The sequence below is a fragment of the Juglans regia genome, chromosome 13, assembly GCF_001411555.2.
Source record: "Juglans regia cultivar Chandler chromosome 13, Walnut 2.0, whole genome shotgun sequence".
NCBI classification, from domain to species: domain Eukaryota; kingdom Viridiplantae; phylum Streptophyta; class Magnoliopsida; order Fagales; family Juglandaceae; genus Juglans; species Juglans regia.
Window position 1 is genome coordinate 10,136,017 of NC_049913.1, and position 20,924 is coordinate 10,156,940.

The 20,924-nt window shown below is 36.2% G+C and overlaps 1 protein-coding gene across 2 annotated transcripts; it reads right to left on the minus strand.

Annotated features, from left to right (window-relative positions):
* Positions 1-908: 908 nt before the first annotated feature.
* Positions 909-20,040, minus strand: LOC108981645 (protein PHYLLO, chloroplastic). 2 transcript variants are annotated; one of them, XM_018952870.2, is made up of 28 exons: positions 19,759-20,040; positions 19,428-19,637; positions 19,135-19,346; positions 17,872-17,989; positions 17,598-17,714; positions 16,858-16,944; positions 15,242-15,301; positions 15,001-15,069; positions 13,141-13,245; positions 12,875-13,069; positions 12,443-12,541; positions 10,807-11,370; positions 9,905-10,129; positions 9,167-9,469; positions 7,581-7,648; positions 7,206-7,364; positions 6,350-6,475; positions 6,126-6,257; positions 5,917-6,034; positions 5,515-5,670; positions 5,111-5,353; positions 4,800-4,967; positions 4,350-4,493; positions 3,480-3,947; positions 2,675-2,974; positions 2,427-2,584; positions 2,210-2,317; positions 909-1,418 (listed from the first exon to the last, which is right to left on the minus strand). In XM_018952870.2, the coding sequence occupies exons 1-28, from the start codon at positions 19,927-19,929 to the stop codon at positions 1,124-1,126; spliced, it is 5,178 nt and encodes a 1,725-aa protein (XP_018808415.2). In that variant the 5' UTR covers positions 19,930-20,040; the 3' UTR covers positions 909-1,123. The 2 variants fall into 2 exon arrangements, with proteins under 2 accessions (XP_018808415.2, XP_018808414.2); XM_018952869.2 differs by having other exon boundaries at positions 2,675-2,983.
* Between the last annotated feature and the right edge of the window lie 884 nt (positions 20,041-20,924).

Below are 20,924 nucleotides of genomic sequence, written 5' to 3' on the forward strand. Positions count from 1 at the left end.
ATGGCGGTCACACACATTGGTTAGGGGGAACGTGGTGGCTCCACATCGGTTGAATGGGCTGTAGGATAGTCATACTGAGGTGCATGTAGAAAAACAAGGGGTGATGATTTTTTTGTTGAAAGTTTCTATGAAGGAGAGAGATTTTCATGAGTGACACAAATGCGGTATGACTCATTTGGTTACGCAGTTAAGATAAGATGAGATGAGATGTGATGTTTTGTTGAAAATTGAATAAAATATTGTTAGAATATAATTTTTTAATATAATTTTTATTTTGAGATTTTAAAAAGTTGAATTGTTTATTATATTTTGTGTGAGAGTTTAAAAAAGTTATAATGATGAGATGAGATGAGATTTTTATGTATCCAAACTGAGCCTAGGGTGTTGATTGTAACATAAGCATGAATTGTAAAACGTAGTGTAATTGTTTAAAAATAATAATATGATCTATTATTAAAATGCTAATTTTTATTTATATAAATATAATATTTGGAAAATAAAAAGTGCAATACTTACGGATTCTGTTACTAAAAAAATCATCAGTTACTGCCTAATTGGGTAGAAGATATTTGTTTTTGCGTTACCATTGCATGCTTTTCTTGGGATTGGTTCTCAGCAATTAAAACGGTTGAGATGGTATCATTAATTGCTAAACACAGGACCCATGGGTGGTAAAAACGCTCTCGCAGTTGATGCCCACAACCCATCTTTACTCCATTGCTTGAGGAAAATTATAGCGAAACTTAAAATAGCACATTCTCTTTTCAAGAGTTCAAGGCTTAGATAATGTAGAATCGTAGATGTAGCTGCAGCCATGATTGGTAGGAGGATTTACCAGTGGAGTACATCTGATTTCGACTCCACTTTAGAATAGAATACTCTAGTATTAGAAGCAGCAACAGGCAAAGTGTAAAACCATAATTTTTATTTTTATTGCCTTTCAAAGTGGGAAATTCCCATTGCTAATTTATTTGCTTATACGCAGTATCCGTGCAACAAAAAGAATTATAAACAATGAACTTTGACAATGGCTACGCCAGCATTAATTCTTATTGCGAGACGCATCAGACAATCGTCGTCTGCATTATCAGCTGGTTTATTGCATCTTATCAATGACAAAAGGCTACAGCTCTGTATAGGAGGAGGACTCTGTGGATTGGAAAGAAGTTGTTCGCAGTTTCGTCAAATATTGCCTCAACGCCTTGATAATAGATAGAGGGTTCTCCAGATGGGCAGCGTGGCCACTGTTTGGAACCTCAACAATCTCATGCATCTCCTCCCTCGACTCATCTCCACTCTTCAAGCCATTGCTAACTTCATGATACATTTCACGAGCTATTTTCTTGAACTTTGTATCCTTGTCCCCGTGCACGAGCAAAAGTGGCGTTTTGCAATGCTTCAAGTCATCCCACAAAGACCTATAATGCAAAGGTAAAATAGAAAACAATAAAAAAACTACTGTATTTGTAGAATTGACTTCTGAAATAGTGTATCATGGATAAGGTATGTTCACAAAAGAGATCATCAACTTTGAAGTTGGTTTTAGAGAACATATGTACAAGGCAGTTGAATGAAGTTGTCAAATGGTTTAAAAACATGTACTTTCAGAAGCCTCACAAGCCTAAGGACAAAGGTACCATGCAAATTCCATGTTCAATCTTTTGCATTAGATGATGGGAGCATCAAGTCATGCAAATACCAAAGAAGTTGCAGTCTATATAAATGACATGTCACCACAACATGGTTGTGACGTGGCATAGATTTCATCAAGTTTTTTAATGGAAGTTGGAACCTTGACCAAAGGACTTGTTGGGGGAGATTTTCTTTTGATTTGGAAGTCTAGGCTGTGATTCTCAATCGTATGAAAACCAAGGGACTAATTTTGAATTTTCCCTTTAAAGTAACTACATGAGGTAGCACAATTTGAGTTGACATGTCCTAAATAATGCAAAAAGGAATTTGAAGCAAGTGCAAATGAATTTCACTTCAATAGGTTAAAGTGTACTATATGCATCAATTGATTCAGCCCAAGCACTTAAACCTCCCAAAATTAAAATTTCAAAACCACATTTTCCAATTCCATAATTTCTAGAGAGATTAGATGCAGTTAAGATTCTTTGGTCTCCCATCACTATAAATGGGAAAAAACAAAACTTAAGATACTGATACTTTAAATGTGAAAAATTCTTATTGCTCCAGATAAACTTACAGCTGTCTCCCAACGCTTAAGTCAGCGAGAGCTTTTGCAAGATTCCGTTCATCATCATGCTGCAAGCGGCTGGTGACTATTTGATTGAAATGGGGATGGCCTCTTAAGCTGTTCAAATTCAGAACTTTATCAGCTGACCCATAAAGCAGGATTTATGTGTATAGTGGAGCCTATCATAGAAGCTAGACATCCTGAAAGATAAAAACATAGAAATCACCTATTCCACAAATCGGCAGTGTACCAGGTGTCCACAAATGGTTGTAAGCCATGAGCAAGAAGGGAATGTGCTTTGGAATCATCTTTAGCCGTACGAACTTTTCTTGCTGCTTTATCTTTTAAACCAGGGCTTCCAGCTATTACAACAGCTCCTTTGATCTTCATGATAAATAATTATCTCCATCAATTACAAAATAATAAATGTGAAGCACAGAATTATGATCAAAATCTCAAACATCATCAATGTACCTTATCACTAAATCTCAGGGCCATATGGAGTGCGATCCTTGCTCCCATTGAGTATCCCACGCAAATAACTTTCCCTGGAGTAATTTGATTAATCATTTTGTACAATAAGTCTGCAACTACCTCGATTGACAAACTTGGATGCTGTGTGGCATCCTTAGCACTGTGGTTTTGAATCTTTGATCCCCCATGACAAGGAATATCAATTGAAATACATCTTGCTGATCCTGAGATGGCCTTCATGATAGGAATCCAGTCTTCACCAGTCCCAAGAAATCCATGAAGAAATAAAACTGTATCATCCTGCACCAGCTAAATCATTGTGGAGTGAGTATGCAATAAATGAACATTACTGCAGGTTGATTCTTACAAGTCTAACAAGTAATGGCTGCAGCAAATGTGAAGAATATTTAGTAAATGAAATTAGGGTCATGAAAATTGTCCAGCTACCATGAAAAGTATAGAACTAAAGACACCAGTGAAGCAAAAATTTAACCTCCATGTCTCAAGATGCCCTCACAGCACCATTCAACCAACAGATCATACCATCATATTCATAGGGTGGATTTCTTTTAAGAATTTTGAAATTGACTACAACTGGCCAATATCCATTAATAAGCCAAGAATGTTTCTCAGCATAAGAATTTGATTACCAAAAATATGATTCCCAAATATCATGTAGTATTCTGTCCAGTAATTGTAGCGATTATGATCCCAAAGAAAGGTGGAGCATATATGCAAGTTAAGTTGACAAAAGAGAGTAAAAAGAAAGACAAAATGACTAGTATAACTATTGTAAAATTCTTACACTTGCATTGGTTCTTTGTCCAACCTCATGAACTTTGATGGAACAAGAGAAGCCCTTCACATCTACATTCAATTGGTATGTACTAACTTGCTCTCCAGTAAACTTTCTAAGAATAACGTTGTGGTTAATTTGAAGTTTCTGCAGAACTCGATTAGCATCAGCAACAGAAGCTTCTATGAAACCACTAGATGGATCACGATCAATCCTGAGAGGAGCAGTTGTAACATCCTCTTCAAGCCAGCGGTATGTCCCCAGACCATGGGCTATAGATGGGATTGGCTCATTTTTCATTACTTTGCATAAGTCTGCATTCTGCAGCTCAAGATAGCAAGAAAACTGAATATATGCTGACAAACCAAGGCCACTTTCATATGCAGCACTGACAACAGCCATCTTTCCCTGGTGTTGTGCCCAGCGTGCAACCAGTGCTGCATTTTCAAATCCACCAATGACACTTGGTTTGATAACCTGAAATGGCCAGTATAAGAAATCTAAATCAGAATAAAACCAACACAAATAAATTTAATGATGACGTTTTTTATAATTGGGAGTTTATTCTGCACTTGCTCTAATCATTTTTCTGGTCCCATAATTGTTCATCACATATAAATTCTTGTAAACACTGGCAATGCTCTTAAAATGGGGCACCCAGCAGCATGAGCTTGGCCAATCATAAAAAGATTTCACTAATGATCGAGCCAATAGTAGGGATAATGCATTAAGTTACCCTTAATCCTTGGTGTTTTGGTATGTACAGATCTTTATTGAAGTATATGAACGTGTAAATTGCAGCCTAACTGCATCCTAGTGAAAAGTATGACACCAGCTTCCAAGACAAGCTTGTAACAATTAAAGTTTAATGCCACTTACAACAGCAACTATTCCAGGGTGAGTATACTTCCCCAGCTTTTCGAGAGTATTTTCCTGAAAATTGGCGATAGTTTCATCCAGAGCTACAGGCAAGCCGCTTTCTTCACAAAACTTGATGATATCATTTTCATCCTGAACAGGTTCCTGAAATAAAGGAAATAGATATGCTAAACAATTACTTTACAAGAAACACCAAATATATCATATCTGCATCACAAATACTTGACAAGTGTACTTAATAAAAAAATATCGGACAAGTATCAGTGTAACAATATAAAATAGAGATGTCAAACAAAGTGGAAGGGTGTTCTTAAGACTACTGTGACTTTTCTTGAAAATCATTGGAGAAGTGTGTATAACTAGTTATGGTAAAGGATACCAAGTATTATCCATTCTTAGGACCAACAAGGGTTAGAACAGTAACATTCACTGGTTATCCTCAGACTATACCTCAATATACTGCAGGTCACAATCCTTTACCAAAGAGCCAAATTGTACAGCTTCTTCTAAGGTCCAGTTTCGATTAGCATCTGCACGGAGATCTATCTGGCTGCCAACCCTCTTTCTTACTTCTTGTATTACAGTGGCATCATGCATGGGATTGCCCCGACGTCCAACCTGTAGTGAGAATAATTGTTTAGCTAGTGAACATTACCAAAAAATCCAGGCCTCTAGAAACATCAGTAAGGAAAATAGCAGAATCACAAACAAATATTAAGGAGAGTAGTATTGGCAGAATGATCACTGTAAGTTTCACTTACTTTTAACTTTATCGCTGTAAATCCTTCTTCAACAAGAGCTGTAGCAGCATCAGCTACTTCTGAAGGAGTTCCCTTGGGATCAAGAAGGGCACAAATCTTAACCTTTGATGAACTTTCAGATTTTTCTTTTTCAACAGTATTGGGCTGTAATATGTTTAGTAAACTGGAACCTTGCCTTGCTGCTATGGCATTGAGGATGGCCATTTCTAAGCCACATCTCACACTGGGAAAGACTGAGGATGGCTGTATCACCATGAAATCACTCAAAACTTTTAAATTTTACTCCATCACAGATATGAGAAAAAGCTATAAATAACATCGGGATTTGACTGTGATCTTTTTAAGAATTTTATTCACGGGCCATGTCAATATTTTACTTTCAGAATAAACACAGAAGGACCTACCGGAATTCCCAAGTTGTTCCATATCCAAGAAGAAAACGAGCCCTTTAGCAGAGGAAGGAAGAAACTAATCTTCTTTCCTTTTATAACATGAAGAATAAATCTGAGTTGCTGCTCTACATCAAGCATATTTTCTCTGTCGATTTCCAAAGGTGCAACCTGTTTAACAACAGAGTGCATGATCAGAACATTCTTTGAAATCTTGAGGGGTAAGGATTGAGGGATGAGGGAAAGAGGAAACAAGGATAATAAAGATAAAAGAAGGAGAACAAATTCAAGAGTAGGGGGAGGGGGGGAAGTAAAAGATGATGAAGAACAGAGGCAAAATCAGGCACAAATTATGCTGGCTTGTGACATGAAGGTTATATCTTTGTTCAAAGTGAGAATAGTAGATGAAGAGCTAACCTCACCAAGCCCAACACTTCCATCTTCAAGATATAAAGACAACATATAACCTTCTCGATAAAGCTTGGTATGATCATGATCAACTGAAGTCAAAGTAGATGGAGCAGAAAGCCGGATTCTGCCACAAGGGAAATTGAAGATTTATACCAAGTTCTTCAACTTTGCAAATTTCAGAAGATTTCTGTTATATTAAGTAAATGAATACCCACCTAAACAGGGAGTACTCCATTCTCTCAACCTTGCAAAGGAAGTTTCCATGTGAAATGGAATCTTGAACAGAAAATCTTGAGAGGACGCTTACAGCATGATTTGCCGCCTGGCTTGCATATTGTCTCAAAATACTGAGATGAAAGGCACAATATGTCAGTAGACGGTGACAAAACAATGGACCTATAGAGAGAGATTAATTGAAGCAGCAATGGAACCTAATAACCTGGCATAGGTAGCATTGGCATCAATGGAGCTCTCAACTTCAATTACACAATCCATCTCATCACCTTGAGATATCATTAAAGCATCTTGAAGCTCCATCTTTGTCTGCACTGGTAAATGCTTCACACTGCACATTTGATGATTATCTCTAAAGTAATTAGAGGAACATTTGATTTACAAAAAGAGATAATTAATATATTCTAGGCATAATAAGTTTCCACTTTAGGTTCTTTCCATTTTAAATATGTTTTGCATGTTTACCTCATAAACAAATAATGATGCCTAAAGATATTGCCCTTCTGAAAATTCATGTCTATTACCCTCAGATTGCTCATTGGACGGTAATTGTCTTGGGGTGGGGGAGATCACTTCTCCTAAAACCTATCCCTAATTTAGATTTTGTTGATTTACTTGCTCACTTCTGATTAGAAAAAGTACCCAACAAAGGACATCAAAAGGTAACAATTTAAGCCCACTTTTGGTGCCTTTCAGTATCATTCACAATTTTGTATCCAATATCAGGATGTGATGGTTTGCAGTGTAAGCAATGGGAATATTGGCCGAAGAGTCATCTGTAAAAATTATACAAACTACTACACGCATTTCATACTTGAAATAATGTTTTTTTTTTATTGTTATAAAAATCAAATGACTAACAAAGTCTGCATATCAATTAATGTGCATAATTGCTAAATTTTTCAATCTCTAAATCTGCGATAGTAACTCTCATCAAAGCACATATAAAGCAGAAGAGGTACACGTTGGAAGCAATTAGAGATAAAAGCATACCGTACATGATGTAATCAGTAGACAGACAGAGAAACACAAACAGTATAAAGATATCAAGGTTATTTTACCCATGTGCGGCACATAGGCTGCGAATTGAAACATTATGCTCAGTGTAAAAGAATTGCTTCATTATACTTGGCTCGGCTCTCTTTGCAATAGGAAGGTGACTGAAGATTGCACCTCCATGATTGTTTATCACAATAACTGTCATTGGTTTCCGCAAATTCCTTCAAGAAAATTAAAGCTTTCAGATAGAGCAACAAATTTTGATCTCAAACAGAGGGATGACACGTTGTACATCAATTACAAGAGGGTAATTAATAACCTATATCAGATTGCATTGGATTGATAAGAAATTGAAGAAATGAAACAAAAAACTAAAACAGAAAAAGATGCAAGAATATATTATGACACGAAACCCAAAACTGAGATAAATTTCTAACCTTTGACTCAAAAGTGACAAGCCATTGGTATCGTGGAGGAAAGATACATCTCCAAACACACACAGTACCTGAAATAAAATACAGAAACATGAATTAATGCAATTTTGTTTAAACTGGAAAGACACAACATCAACTTAATTTATGTGAGTAGCTATGTGATAACAAAAGAACAAAGTTCTTGCTCATTTTTATCATTCAGAGGGAACAAGCCCCTTTCAAAATATGTACATATAGAGAACATTGAACATTGGGCAAGCTCCTATGATCTTGTGTTTTCAATACCAATATAAGGAAATAGTCTATATGATAGGTTAGTAACCATCCCACCACCCACCCCCAATAAAAAGGGAAGGAAACTCATTAAATCTTCTAAAACACATGGGCACCATACCCGTGCCAAATTCTTTCATGCACGGTGACTACACCACCAATCATCACCCAAAGTATGTCACCTACAGAATCTAATGAAACAACGCTAAACTAAGTTTGAATTACTACTCAGCCACTTGTTGAAACTCTAGTAAATAATACCATGCCAGTAAAAATATAAGGACAGAATGGCATACTGAGTTCCAATCAACGTCAAATGTGCTAAAAATAACCTCGTGATAATATCAACAATCTGATCAAAATCTATGAATGGTATAAGCCCTTTAATGTTACACTGCTGCAGGAAATATATTTCCCTTTATCTCTTGTTAAGTACTTTTTGAAACGTCAACCTAGCTGAGAGATCAATCACACTATGAGGCTGGGTTGTTTGGTAATCTCTTCAATGAAAGGCTACTAGGTCTCCCCCTTTAGAAATAGATTTTGTTAACATGGATGAGTGGCAAAATGAGGATACAATGAGAGAGTCACCTGAAGTGGTTATGCCATGGCAGTGAACACTAAGGAATGCACAAATACCAGAAGTTGAAGGAGCAAAAATGGAAAAAGAGAGGCTACAAAAGGGCGTGGTTGGAATTGCTTAAAATTGGTGCGGCGATTCAAGATGAACAGAATAACTGAGCAGAGTAGAAAATGAGATTAAGGTATCATTGTGATGAGTTGTTGAATTACAGGAACATGAAGCTTGGATGTTGTTGACAGTCTAGCAATTCATCAATTTCTCGTTCTACTTAATAGAATTTTTCATATATCAGTCAAACATCAATAACATGGGTAAGAAACTGAGATTTCAAAATCCTCAAAAGCATAACAAAAACCAAAAAGAAGATATATCTTCAATTGTAGCCTATGAATGGCTCATTTGAGAAGAGAAAGCATATAACGACAAACAATGAAAAATAATTCCTGCTTTACAAAAGAAAAGGCACTTATGGTGTAACTGCAAAAATAAACACAGTGCAAAGTTTGCATCAACCATTCAAACTTGCATCTTGCCTCAAGGTAAAAAAGAAGTTTTAAAATCCAGACACCAGGAAAAAGAAATTGGCAGAGGATGAAATCTCTGTTGATGGGCAATGTCTTTAGCATATAAGTAGCAACAGAAAAGTCTTCTAACTCAACTAATAGCAGCAACCAGCACTAAATGCTCATTAAATAGTTCAATTGGGAAAGAAAACACTACTCTTGAAACTTACACGTTTGTTGCAGCCCACAGCAAAACCAACAGCTGTGCTGAGCAACCCATCAATTCCACTAGCTCCCCTATTTCCAGCCACCAATATCCCGTGACATGGTAGTTCTGAGTTCAACGTTGTAGCCGCAACACTATGAATACATTCTGACCCATTGTGTCCATACATGTCGAAATTGCGTATTGGCATGCTATTCCCAATGAAAAGAGCAGACTTGCATGATAGTGCTTCCGAAATTACACGTGCAGCTTGAGGTTCAGTCAATGGGTACTTGCTGCCAATTTGAAATGTTATCTCCCATGAAACCTACAAAATACGAAAAGGAAATTCATAAAGACACAATAAAGAGGGAGTAAGTGAATTCAACAACACTAACGATATCCTAAATTAAATTCAAGAACACCGATCGATCTCTTTTTTTGGTAAGTAAACACCAATCAATCCCAAACCACCTAGGAAGCAGAAATTCCCTCCCAATACATAAAACTAGCTGATATCAAACTTTAGAGAATGCAACAAATAGCTCTAAAACAAGTTAAGCTATGATTTCTCAAGTATATTGTACTTGTTTGTAGCTGATTCCAGCTGCATATTAATGTTTGGTAGTGTTTAAGATGGTTGCACAAAACATATCCAGCTAAGTTGACAAGGATCTTGCCCTATAAAAGACCAAACGGGGTAAAACAAACATAAATACAGAGCAAAATATCGTAATTAGAGACTTGTTGCCTGTATCATTACCATTGTATTCAATATATGCAGAAAAGAGCTCCACTTGCTGTTCTTTTGTGGAGATTTAGCTTTAAGTAAACAATCAGCAAATTCAACAATGGTACTCTGAATTCTGTGAGTCATAATATGTGAAGGATCATGACGAAATGGATGCTTTTCAACCATGATATATGAGCGTGGAGAGCACTTCTCTAGCATCTGAGATACGCGCTTGCTTGTTATTCTACTCCCAATCTGCATATAATGAGATTAGGTCGATCAACAAGAAGAAAAAAACACAATGAACTGTTCAGTTGGCAAAGAGAGCAGATAGATGTTCCTTTAACTCTCACTTTTAATAGGAACTGTAGCACCCATTAACCAAAGTGCATGGACTTGAGTTAAAACAAATACGATAACCCTTTTAACATCCCATGACTAATTTGTCAAATATATAAAGTATAATTCTCTTTAAATTTAGCTTCATCCTAAATTCTTCATTTATAGAATAAATCAATTTTTTTTTAATGGAGAATGAATTTTATTCAGACCATCTTACACAAACACTGACTTCTTTGATTTAACTCCATGTTCAACTCTTCCATTTGTAAAATAAAATCAGAACTTTTGATGCAGAAAGTATCTTAGTTACCATCTTAAGCAAACACTGATGAAATGACTTGCCAACATAAAAAATCACCCCAATTATGGGAACTAGGTTGACAACGGCAAATAGCTGCTTAAAAGGTATGCATGTAAACGAAGTAAACATTGATATGGTCCCATTAGACATTTGTATGCACCAACATAGACTCTAAATCACAATTTTATTGTCAATAGCTTCAAACTAGATGCGCCAGATGTCTGCAAGAGGTACTAAGAACAAACAATAGAGGCAATAAAAATTTGCCACAAAAGGGTGAAAGTATTACCTGAATAATCACGTCAGGCTGCAACCAATCCCGAACAGAATCTGAAATCAGAGCATGATCAAGATGATCAGCAAATATAAAATTCTCTTGAAGTTCAGGAAAAGCCAAAAGCTTCCGCAATCGTAACCCTGACAAGATGTCAGCTACAGTAGGCCACTGCAGGTGTTTAGCCAAGAGAATAGCTGCCCATATCTCATCCTCCGTTTGTATTTCACCAATAAGTAGAAGTCCATTCTTAGCACTTTGAATAACATTTAAAATCTCGGTCATTTGGCTGTTAGTATTAGTAAATGCACGAGAATTCTGTGCTTGAATATATTTAGTAAATGGTTCGGCATTAGACATCCAAAAGTCTAACCCCTTAAGACAGCTTGGCACCCAATTTTTTGGAGTATTTTCCAGTGGCTCCCTGAAAGGGCAGTTGATATGAACAGGGCCACGAGGGGAAGAGGTTGCCCGATATACACCAGAGTCAATGGTGGTAAGTAATACCCGTGCAGAAATCTGATCAGTTGCTGCAGGAAGGCTGGAGAACAACCTCACAAAAGAACCAAAATGGTTCACCTATTAAAAAAAATTCAATATGTGATTCAGGAGTATGCTAACAAAACTTTGGAGCAAAATATATACACTTAGTCTCATTGCAGCAACTAATCCATGTCCCATGCAACTAAGCCCTGATAGAAAATAAGATCTTCCAATTGCTTCATTAAGTCAAGACTCTAAAACAAATGAAGTGGCGCAAAAAGAATAAGTTTATATACGACCTAATAATATCAAAGACTCTACATAATCATGTTCAACCAACCCAAAATCCAGAATCAGCAGCTAGGATTGTTGACATCTTATGAATGACAATAGGCTAAGTTTAAATATTCCAAGTATTTAACGTTGACATAACAAAGAAACGAGCCCCTAGATCTGTATCCCATCTCACATGAAGGAAGAACAATTTGGAAGCAGTAGGAATAGAAGAAACTTGATTTGCTTATGTCTCTTATGTTTTTAAGCTACAAAAAAGTTAAGTTGTCTTTCATACCTAATAGGGTGGGAAGAGAACAGTACGAACCCAAACAGGTGCATCGCCATATATATAAGAGTAGGCATGCAAAATATGTTTTTTCAGCATTACTTTTAGGAGAGGTTTGGATTCAAAACCCACCTCAACTCATCTCAATTCATCATTACAACTTTCTCAAATTTCCACATAAAATATAATAAACAATTCAACTTTTTCAAATCCCAAAACAACTTTTCTAAATTCCCACACCAAATATAATAAATAATTTAACTTTTATTCTACTATTCACAAACCATCTCAACCCATCTCAACTCATCTCTGAATCCAAACCTCTCCTTAATACAAAGTCAAAATCAAATCCTATGTCAAACTTTTGTATGAGTATGCATTGCTAGTAGTTGGGAAAAAAAAATTCAGCAACTTCCTGTTCTTCAAATCGTAAGTTGAGAAAAACTTATTAATCACCATGATAGATGCAATCATTAAGTAGTTCTGGTATAGATGGCATCACAACACATCCATCCATTGAAACAATTAATTTAACAAGGTATATCATATGTTGCAATAACTGAAAACTTGAGAATGTGATAACAGAGTGAATTAGTTGTTCCATACCTGATTAATTGCTTGGTTTGCTCCACAATCTATCAACTCTGGAGGACGATCGGCTGTGAGCAACAGTAGTGGCACAAAATCTTGACTAGCCTCCACAACCTGTAGATTGTCACATATTATTACTTGTATGCAAAACTAAGCTACATATCTATGTGCAAAATACAAGTTTCAGGATAAAACAAATAGGGAAGGCAAACTGAATTACAATAATGGTATAATAAGAAAAATTGTGACAGTGAGCCATGGCCAAAGCCGGTTATAATAAAAAAGGTTGTCCAGCATATTACTTATTTGTTGCTCTATACCCTAATCACAGTATCAGATTGCGCGCATCGAAAGGAAAGAATCAATTCTAATTTATTTCATTGTTCATGAGTTTTCATTTGCAGCTAATAAATGAAGTCCATATCATAAATATTAAATGAAACTCACAGCAGGAAGAAGATTTGAAACTGCTGTGCCAGATGATGTTATGACTACTGCTGGGGTCTGAGATCCTCTTGCATAACCGACAGCATGAAATGCTAGTGAACGTTCATCAAAACATGCAATACATGTTACCAGGGGATGAGCAGAAGCAGCAATTGCAAGGGGGGTTGATCTTGATCCAGGAGCTACACAAAAATACTACAGTGAAGAATAAATCAGACATGTGTACCTAAATAGAGAGAGAACATATTATTAGTACTTAATCTCACCGTTAAACCAAGTCGAGTGCATTCTTCAACTATAAGTGATGCCCAAACCGCATTGATGTTGGCACAGTCTTGTGCTGAGTAACACATTTCACTGGTATGATCCAACTGATAGTAGAAAGAGAGACAAACCAAAAAATCTTCACCCAAAGTTTGTCCCTTCTAAATTGTTATGCTAAAACCTCAATATGATAATAACAGAACTATAAAAAAGCTTGATACCAATTACCCAAAGAAACAAAAAACTAAACCAAATGTGCCATACATTATTTCTTTGCTAGGCACCACATGTGTCCCCCATATAGTTTTCAAAGGAGAAAATATGTTCTCATTTTGGACACCATCAACCCCCATCCCCCTCAGGCAGTTGGTTATTATGGGAGATATGTTGTCAGTTTGACTTAAATACACCAGCCTTGACTATCCACAGGATTCTATCCGATTAACTTGAGTTAGCTAATCATTCTTAATAAAAAGTTTTGGCCCAGGAAAAGCCGTTATTTTCACTTATAGGAGGTTGAGATCACTTTTTACAAAATAATCCATTCATTTTTGTCAATCCTCCCCCAAGTTAGAACTTCAACTCACATATTCTCATGCACGATGCTATACTCCATTTTTTTCTTATATTCTAGAATGGTAAAAAGTTAAAAAAGTTAGTGCTTTTCTTTGATAATCTCAAGAATATCTCACTGCTTACCATTAACTACTAGCAAAGCGTCAATCAGTTTTTTACTGCTTAACACTAATGCTTCTTTGAGTCTTCTATCTAAACATCCACATCTTCGCTTTGTCAGGATCGATGTCAAGGCCATTCTTTGTCAAAACTTCACTAGTATTGAGTTGTTTAATCAAGCTGATTCCAGAAACAAGGACTTCTGCTTGAGCCCACTGAACTGAAACCAAGTTTTTCTCATGAACTTTATAAAACTTCTCAAGCCTAATATTTTCTGTCCCTAGACAAAACTAAAAAACCACCAAAATGCCTCACAAATATGGTCTCCATTTTTTTCACCAGTCTCTCAATTGATAAGTCTCTCAATCAATAACACTTCCGCAATTCCTAAGCCAGGGACGTTTTAATAACCCAGCTTAGCTGGGCATATCCAAGCTTGGCAGTTTGGCAACTCAGCAAGGAACTCCAAACAAAAGGTCAGCTAGCTTAGTTGTTGAAGCAACTGATTTTAATAGACCAATCATGTAATATTTGTGACCAGCATGTTTTTCCACCATTCTCCATACAATCAGAATAAATGCAACAACGATATGCTCATTAACATAAGGAATTAAATATTTTGTGATCATATTCCTACTTCATTTCTTGTACAAGTGGACAGAACTCCCAACTCAGCATCAGTTGGGGTATTGAATGGGTCCGTATTCATGCATATATGACTGACTCTCACATGTTCACAAATGGGTGAAAAATCCAACTTCATAATGGGCCTTACATTGTTGCCATCATCAGCATCGTAAATCATACTACTATGACTTCTGCCAATGATGACGACGACGACGACAATGATGATTTATTGATTAAGGATGATGATGGTGGTGGTGGTGATAAGAAAAACCGCAATAATGGTAATAATGAGAGCGGTGATAACAATAAAATGACTGCCCAAAAGATGTACTTGATTCATTTTTTTTTTTTATAAGTAACACAGATGTACTTGATTCATCTGGATATGTAAAAGGCACAGTCAACCTTGAGAAAATGCCACATAATTATTTAGTTTTCTTCTCACTTGTATATGGCATTTGACCAAGGCTGCTTTTGTATCCACTTTCCACTGCTGGTGGACAAATAAAATATTTAGAAAGATATGCTTTTCTATGCTTACTGACAAAATGGTGCAATACCATGTTACTGGCAACAGCAATGGCTGGTGAAAGCCTGATGCAGAATTGACTGGAAGAAGGAGCCTCTTTCTGCGATATAAGTGGAGGACATTAGAACCAATCAGCATACAAATGTAGAATTGAGTATACTAACCAAATAATAGCAGTGTCGCAGTGATGCAATAGTTATGCGCCCAACCTCATTATGGCAAATTGAGAGTCAAAATAAAAAGGATGACAGTTACTGGGAAAAAGAATATACCAGTTCTATAATATCGGCCATAACTTCTCTTCTTCCTTGTGAAAGAAGGTTCATGTACACCTACAAAATTATATTATTCAATGTTAAAACACCAAACCGATAAATTCAGCCAGTGTTTAACTCAGTTCTTGAAAAAAAGTAAAAAAAAAAAAAAAATGCTCAAAGTAAAGATCTTTCAGAAAACTAAAAGGTCTTCCATTTTTTTCTGCTTTGTTGTTTGGATTTTTATTTTTAAGTGTTTGCTTCCAATCTTTTCTCTCTATAGAAATTTCATAATGAATCCAAACATAGGCTTACATAAACAAACTCACTTGACTGAAACCCAGAATGTATATACATGCAACACAACACAAACCATAGATAACGTGCACAGATGTCAAAACTCAGAATTGCCTCTCCCTTTTCATGAACTGTTTTAGAACTTTCTAATGGAGTTCTGATTCTTCCCTTTTATTTGGCCTCTCTCATATATTTCCTATGTACATTGGGTTGCATACCACTTTTGTGCTTTTCAATAAAATACTTGTAAAAAAATTAACTGAAACACCATGAGTCTATATAGGTGAAGGGTTCTACTATTCTCCTCTTCTGTCTCTTCTTTTGTTAATGAAGCCACCACACAGCTAAGATATGCTTCTACATGGTGAACCAGGCATTCATCAAATGTAGGTTATCTCTCATCTCCTTTAGATTAAAATCAGGCCTTACAGGCAGTGGGCCTTACCTACCATTCAGCCCTATCTAAAGAGATTGCAAGTCATGCAAAAATGCAACAGCACAGAAAGCCTGAACTGCTTATGTTGGCACATTTGGTTCTTGGGAGGTTAAGAGTGGATATGATTAAAGTACAATGTTGGAAGTGTTCTCGAGGTGAAGTCGCTAGTCTCTCTCTCATTTTTCATCCAAAACTAAGCCACCCTCCTCAACACAGCAAGAGCTAGCAGAAGCTCCCCAATATACTCTCCCTCCCTCTTCCAGCATATTATCTACTTTATATTTTTATGAGTTTTATACACAGCTTGTACAAGCAAGAAAAGTTTCATGCCCAAAACTGACACTGGTGTTCCAGCATGTTTGGAACTAAGATTAAAAATGAAATATGAAGTTAGCTAAAAGTTTCTAACTTACCACACTGAATCAGTTTGGGACTGCTTTCTGAGCCTCCAGAACTAATCTATCTGAGTATGCATGTATGCCTCACACTATAAACAACTACGGATATGTCTAAACTCTCTCTTAGGATTCTCTTTGCAAACAAATCACATTAGAAAGAAATCTTTCCCATGCTGAAACATCTAGGAAAACTCAGCATTTACAACTTGTTGTTATGTATTATCTTCTTTCTAAGACAAGTATGCGCAATCAGTTATACAGATTATGGCATTAGAATTTCCTTTTTGAACTAGCATATCTTTCTTGTTTTAACAGAATTGAAAATTATATAATTATCAGAGACATATGGTGAAAACACAACTTAAACTTCAAGAATAAGTACCAAACAACAACAATATTAAGAAAAATAACAGGACCAAGGAGAAAACGAAATACAGTTATAAATCCAGTGTCTATGAATAACTGAGCGGTAGAACTAATCTAGAAAAACTTAACATCCATACCATCGAAAGAGTTTTATCCTCCACTGCATTGAGCTTTCCAAGAGTAGATCTTATGCTTTTGGAGTGGGGCCAAGAATGAGAACTAGCCTGAAAATTAAAAATCAAAATAAAGATTATCAAAATAGAAAGATACTACATTTTATGACCACTTATAGGACAAAAAGTCCACGACTGAATTTTTGTAGAAACTTCACTCACTAAGGAACGTGAACATCTTAACTCTAAACAAAAACACCGAGGGTTGTCCAACAACCCCCACCCCATCCCTCCACAAAACAAAAAAATATAAAGACTTCAATATTCTTATCACTTAATATTAGACCTAAATATTTGCAAGAGTCTTAAAAAACTATGAATAGCACTTAAAATAGAGTATTGCGTGAAAGAATCATGCAAGCCAAGAAATTCCAATCTTAGTTAGAAAATAACAGTTGAGTTGATAAGTAGTTATGAAGCACTCATAAGATAATGCTCGTCCAAAATTGCTAAATGTGAATATTAGCAATAGGAACCATGGGGGAAAAAAGGAAATACATCCTAGACATCAAGGTGACCTTTAGGAAATCACTGAAATCTAATGCCACAGAACTTCCACTCAGTTCTTTAAATTCTTCCGTAAAAAAACTCAATTTAGGTAACCATTCCACTCAAAACACAAGTGCTCGAACCATTACCAACCAAGCATGAAAAGCAGGAAACTATAAAATAAGAGCATAATTGGAAAAGAGAACCTAGAATACCTGTTTGAGGGAAAACTCATAAGAACAGAGTGCTTCTTCAAATGAACAAAGAGAAGAATCATTCCAAGCAATTGTTACTGCTAAAATAGAAACCCCATCATGCTCATCTAATTCAATCTGTCAAAAATATATTGATATTATTAAATATTCCATATTTGTGTTGCCACATTGTCATCTAAAGTTAGATGATGATAGGCATGAAAACAAGAGGGATAAAAAAAGACAAGCACCACATAGTTGCACCACTACATGTGTAAGCAGATTCAAGTTTTACCTGTGGAACGAAAAAGTACGAAGAACCAGCCTCATGCATCATGGAAGATGACTCAATGTTGAAATTAACATCCATAAAACCATAAGCCATTATAAAGGTTGAATCAATTGATAGATATCTGTAGAGGAACACATACACATCCTTTAGTTGAACAGAACAAACGTAGAATCCACGTTTAAAACTTCAGAGTAAGTACCTTTACTAGATAACGTGAAAGAAAAAGAAAAAAAAAATGAAAAGGGTGAAAAAGGAAATGTATCCTTATATTCATAATAAATTTGAAAAGTGAAGCATCCCTCCATAGTAAGTGAAACACATTATGTAGATGGTATACATCCTCTAACTAGACCCTGATAAGGCTTACGGTTTGTGGCCAAATATAACGTGTCTAATTATATTCAACAGACGTGCACTAATTATAACCAAATATTTTTTGTAAGTAATTTATAATCAAGACAAAGATAAACTAACTTCCAAGTAACTATATAGAAATCAAGATTTTGAGCAATAAATGCAATGTCAGGTCAAAACTATGATGGAATGGTAATGGCCAATAATGGAATATTGCACTAACAGTAACTAACTACAAGGAGCAGCAATGGTGATAGTTATGGGGAAAATATACTTTCCACACTTCAACTAATAGCATTTTACACCTCGCACCCAAACCTATCAGAATTGACACATTGACCCTCTAACTACTGAAAGCTGATGAATAACACAAGAGTTCAGATATGACATAGATGTTGATCCCAGAAAAAGCTTAGGCACCACTGTTATCACGTAGCACGATTTTCCAATCGCCTAATGAGTCACGACACAGAATAAATGGATGTAAGAGAACCATCTCACTGAAATTAAAGAAGTATAAAGAACCATAAGATCTATATGCAACTAATTCTCCAACCAATGGTAGAATGGATGGAAAAGGATTTTATTACTAATATGTTCCACGTCTTTTATGGTCTAAGCATTTTCCTACTGACCCTTGTACCTAGGCCATAAAATTCTTCTTTGCTGCAGAAGGTAAACCTTTTTTTTTTTTTATAAGTAAACAGAAGGTAAACCTTCGAACAATTTACTTTCTTCTTGCAATGAGAAAGTTAATTAAACTAGGCAAACTACCATCTAAAATAAAAAAGAAAACCGAGTAGCATCATTTAGTTGGTTATAAAAATTGCCAAGACTTATTAACTGAATATTTTCGAATGGGAGAGAGATCAAGTTTTAGAAAAGCAACAAGTGAGAATAAAAGAAACCAACCTTTTGGTCGAACTTCGCGAACTAGAAGACGAGGAATCCTTAAAGTAAATCGCAGCACCGATTCCAAAAACTCCACTACTTTTTTTTAAATACAACGACTTGTCTGTTGGATCGTCTGTATTCTTGGAGAGGAAGAAGAGAGGATACACGGACGACTCCTCCGGTTGACAGCAAAACCAATTCAAAGCTTTTGGACCTGGAGGAACAGCCACCTGCAGATTAACAGCCACATTGCATGATCCATGGAGATCCTATCAGCAAAGAAATGAATCAAAATGCCGCAACAGTCGTACCTGAAATCTTAAAATTCCACTAGAAGAAGAAGGAGGATTCATCTTCAACTCCTCAACAGCCTCGTTGATAGTCTGGAGCCCCTGCTCAAGCGTCAATGCCGGAGGCAGAGTGCGGGCAACGCAAGTCTCAAACTCCAACTCCCCGTCCTCAATTCCCGCCAAATCCCCGACCTCAACCACCGGACCGTCATATCTCACCGCTTCGACAACCTAACAAACCAAAGAAGAAGAAAAATAACAATAACAATAAAAAGAAAACTCAATACAACATCAACAAGCACGGAAGCCAAAAACGAAACGTGAAAGAGAGGAGGAGGTAACGACGAAGAACCTGCAGAGTAGGATCAGGAGGGAGGCGGAGAAGGTCGAAGCGACGGGAATTACGGCCTAGAAAAGGTAGTACGGGTGGGCGCATTGAGCGCGGGAGAGAGCGTTTGGTAGAATAATGGAGGTTAGAGAGAGGGCAAAAGCTGCCGTTAGACAGTGATGCTTGGGAAATCATTGCTTCCAGTTGAAAGGAAAATAATTTCAAATACGAAACAAACGATGATAAGGACACAGAGAGAGGTCCCAGAGAGAGAGAGAGAGAGAGAGAGAGTGGAGAGTGAGAATATCGGAGTGAGTACTTAATTGGAGCTGAGAGGCAGAGTGTGGGGGATTTATGAAGGGGAGTGGCTCGGAAGGACCGGTGTAGTAGTTGGCGCTACCCTTCCCAGAGACCGGCGGTTTGAATTAATGAGCTTTGGACCAACCAAATGTCTGGGACTTTGGACCCTTTCCGAATATCAACAATGTCCCATGTGATCTTTGATTCTTTCATTCCATTTCTTTATTCCACCAGATTACTAAACCGCTGCTGGATCTCATCTGCCCGGTCCCATGTGATTCTCTCCCCCGGGCCGGTACTATTCATCTATACTCCACGTTTTACGCCGTCCCAGGCTATTCCCAATTGGTCGTATTTTTTTTTTTTTTTTATCATTTCACGCATTACACATTATATTTATTTTTATTTTATTCTTATTAAATTAATTAAAATTTTCTCCTATATCACCCTACTTTTACCATAATAATTATTAAATAATAAAGAAATTGTTATTTTTTTTTTGTCTTGAGTTTCGTGTGCGGACATATATATTTATCGTATTTTTAAAATCTAACTAAAAGACAATTAAATCATGTGCATGTATGAAGTTAACACCTGTGTTTAAGATTAATGTTATTAAAATGCTGATATTATTATTTATTTATGATACTCGTTACCCAAAAAATATTACCAAGTCATGATTTGTTTGGAAATACAATATTCTATAGTACTAGTACTGATAATAGATAGTTAGGTAGATAATAAAAGAGTATTAGATGTAGATATTTTTAAATTCCAAATATGTTTTATTCTTCATAAATCAAATATATGCCGGCCCATTGATTCATTACGTAAATCTATTTTTTTTTTAATTTGATTTATTATGTTGTGCATGCGTTTAAATTAGTTTT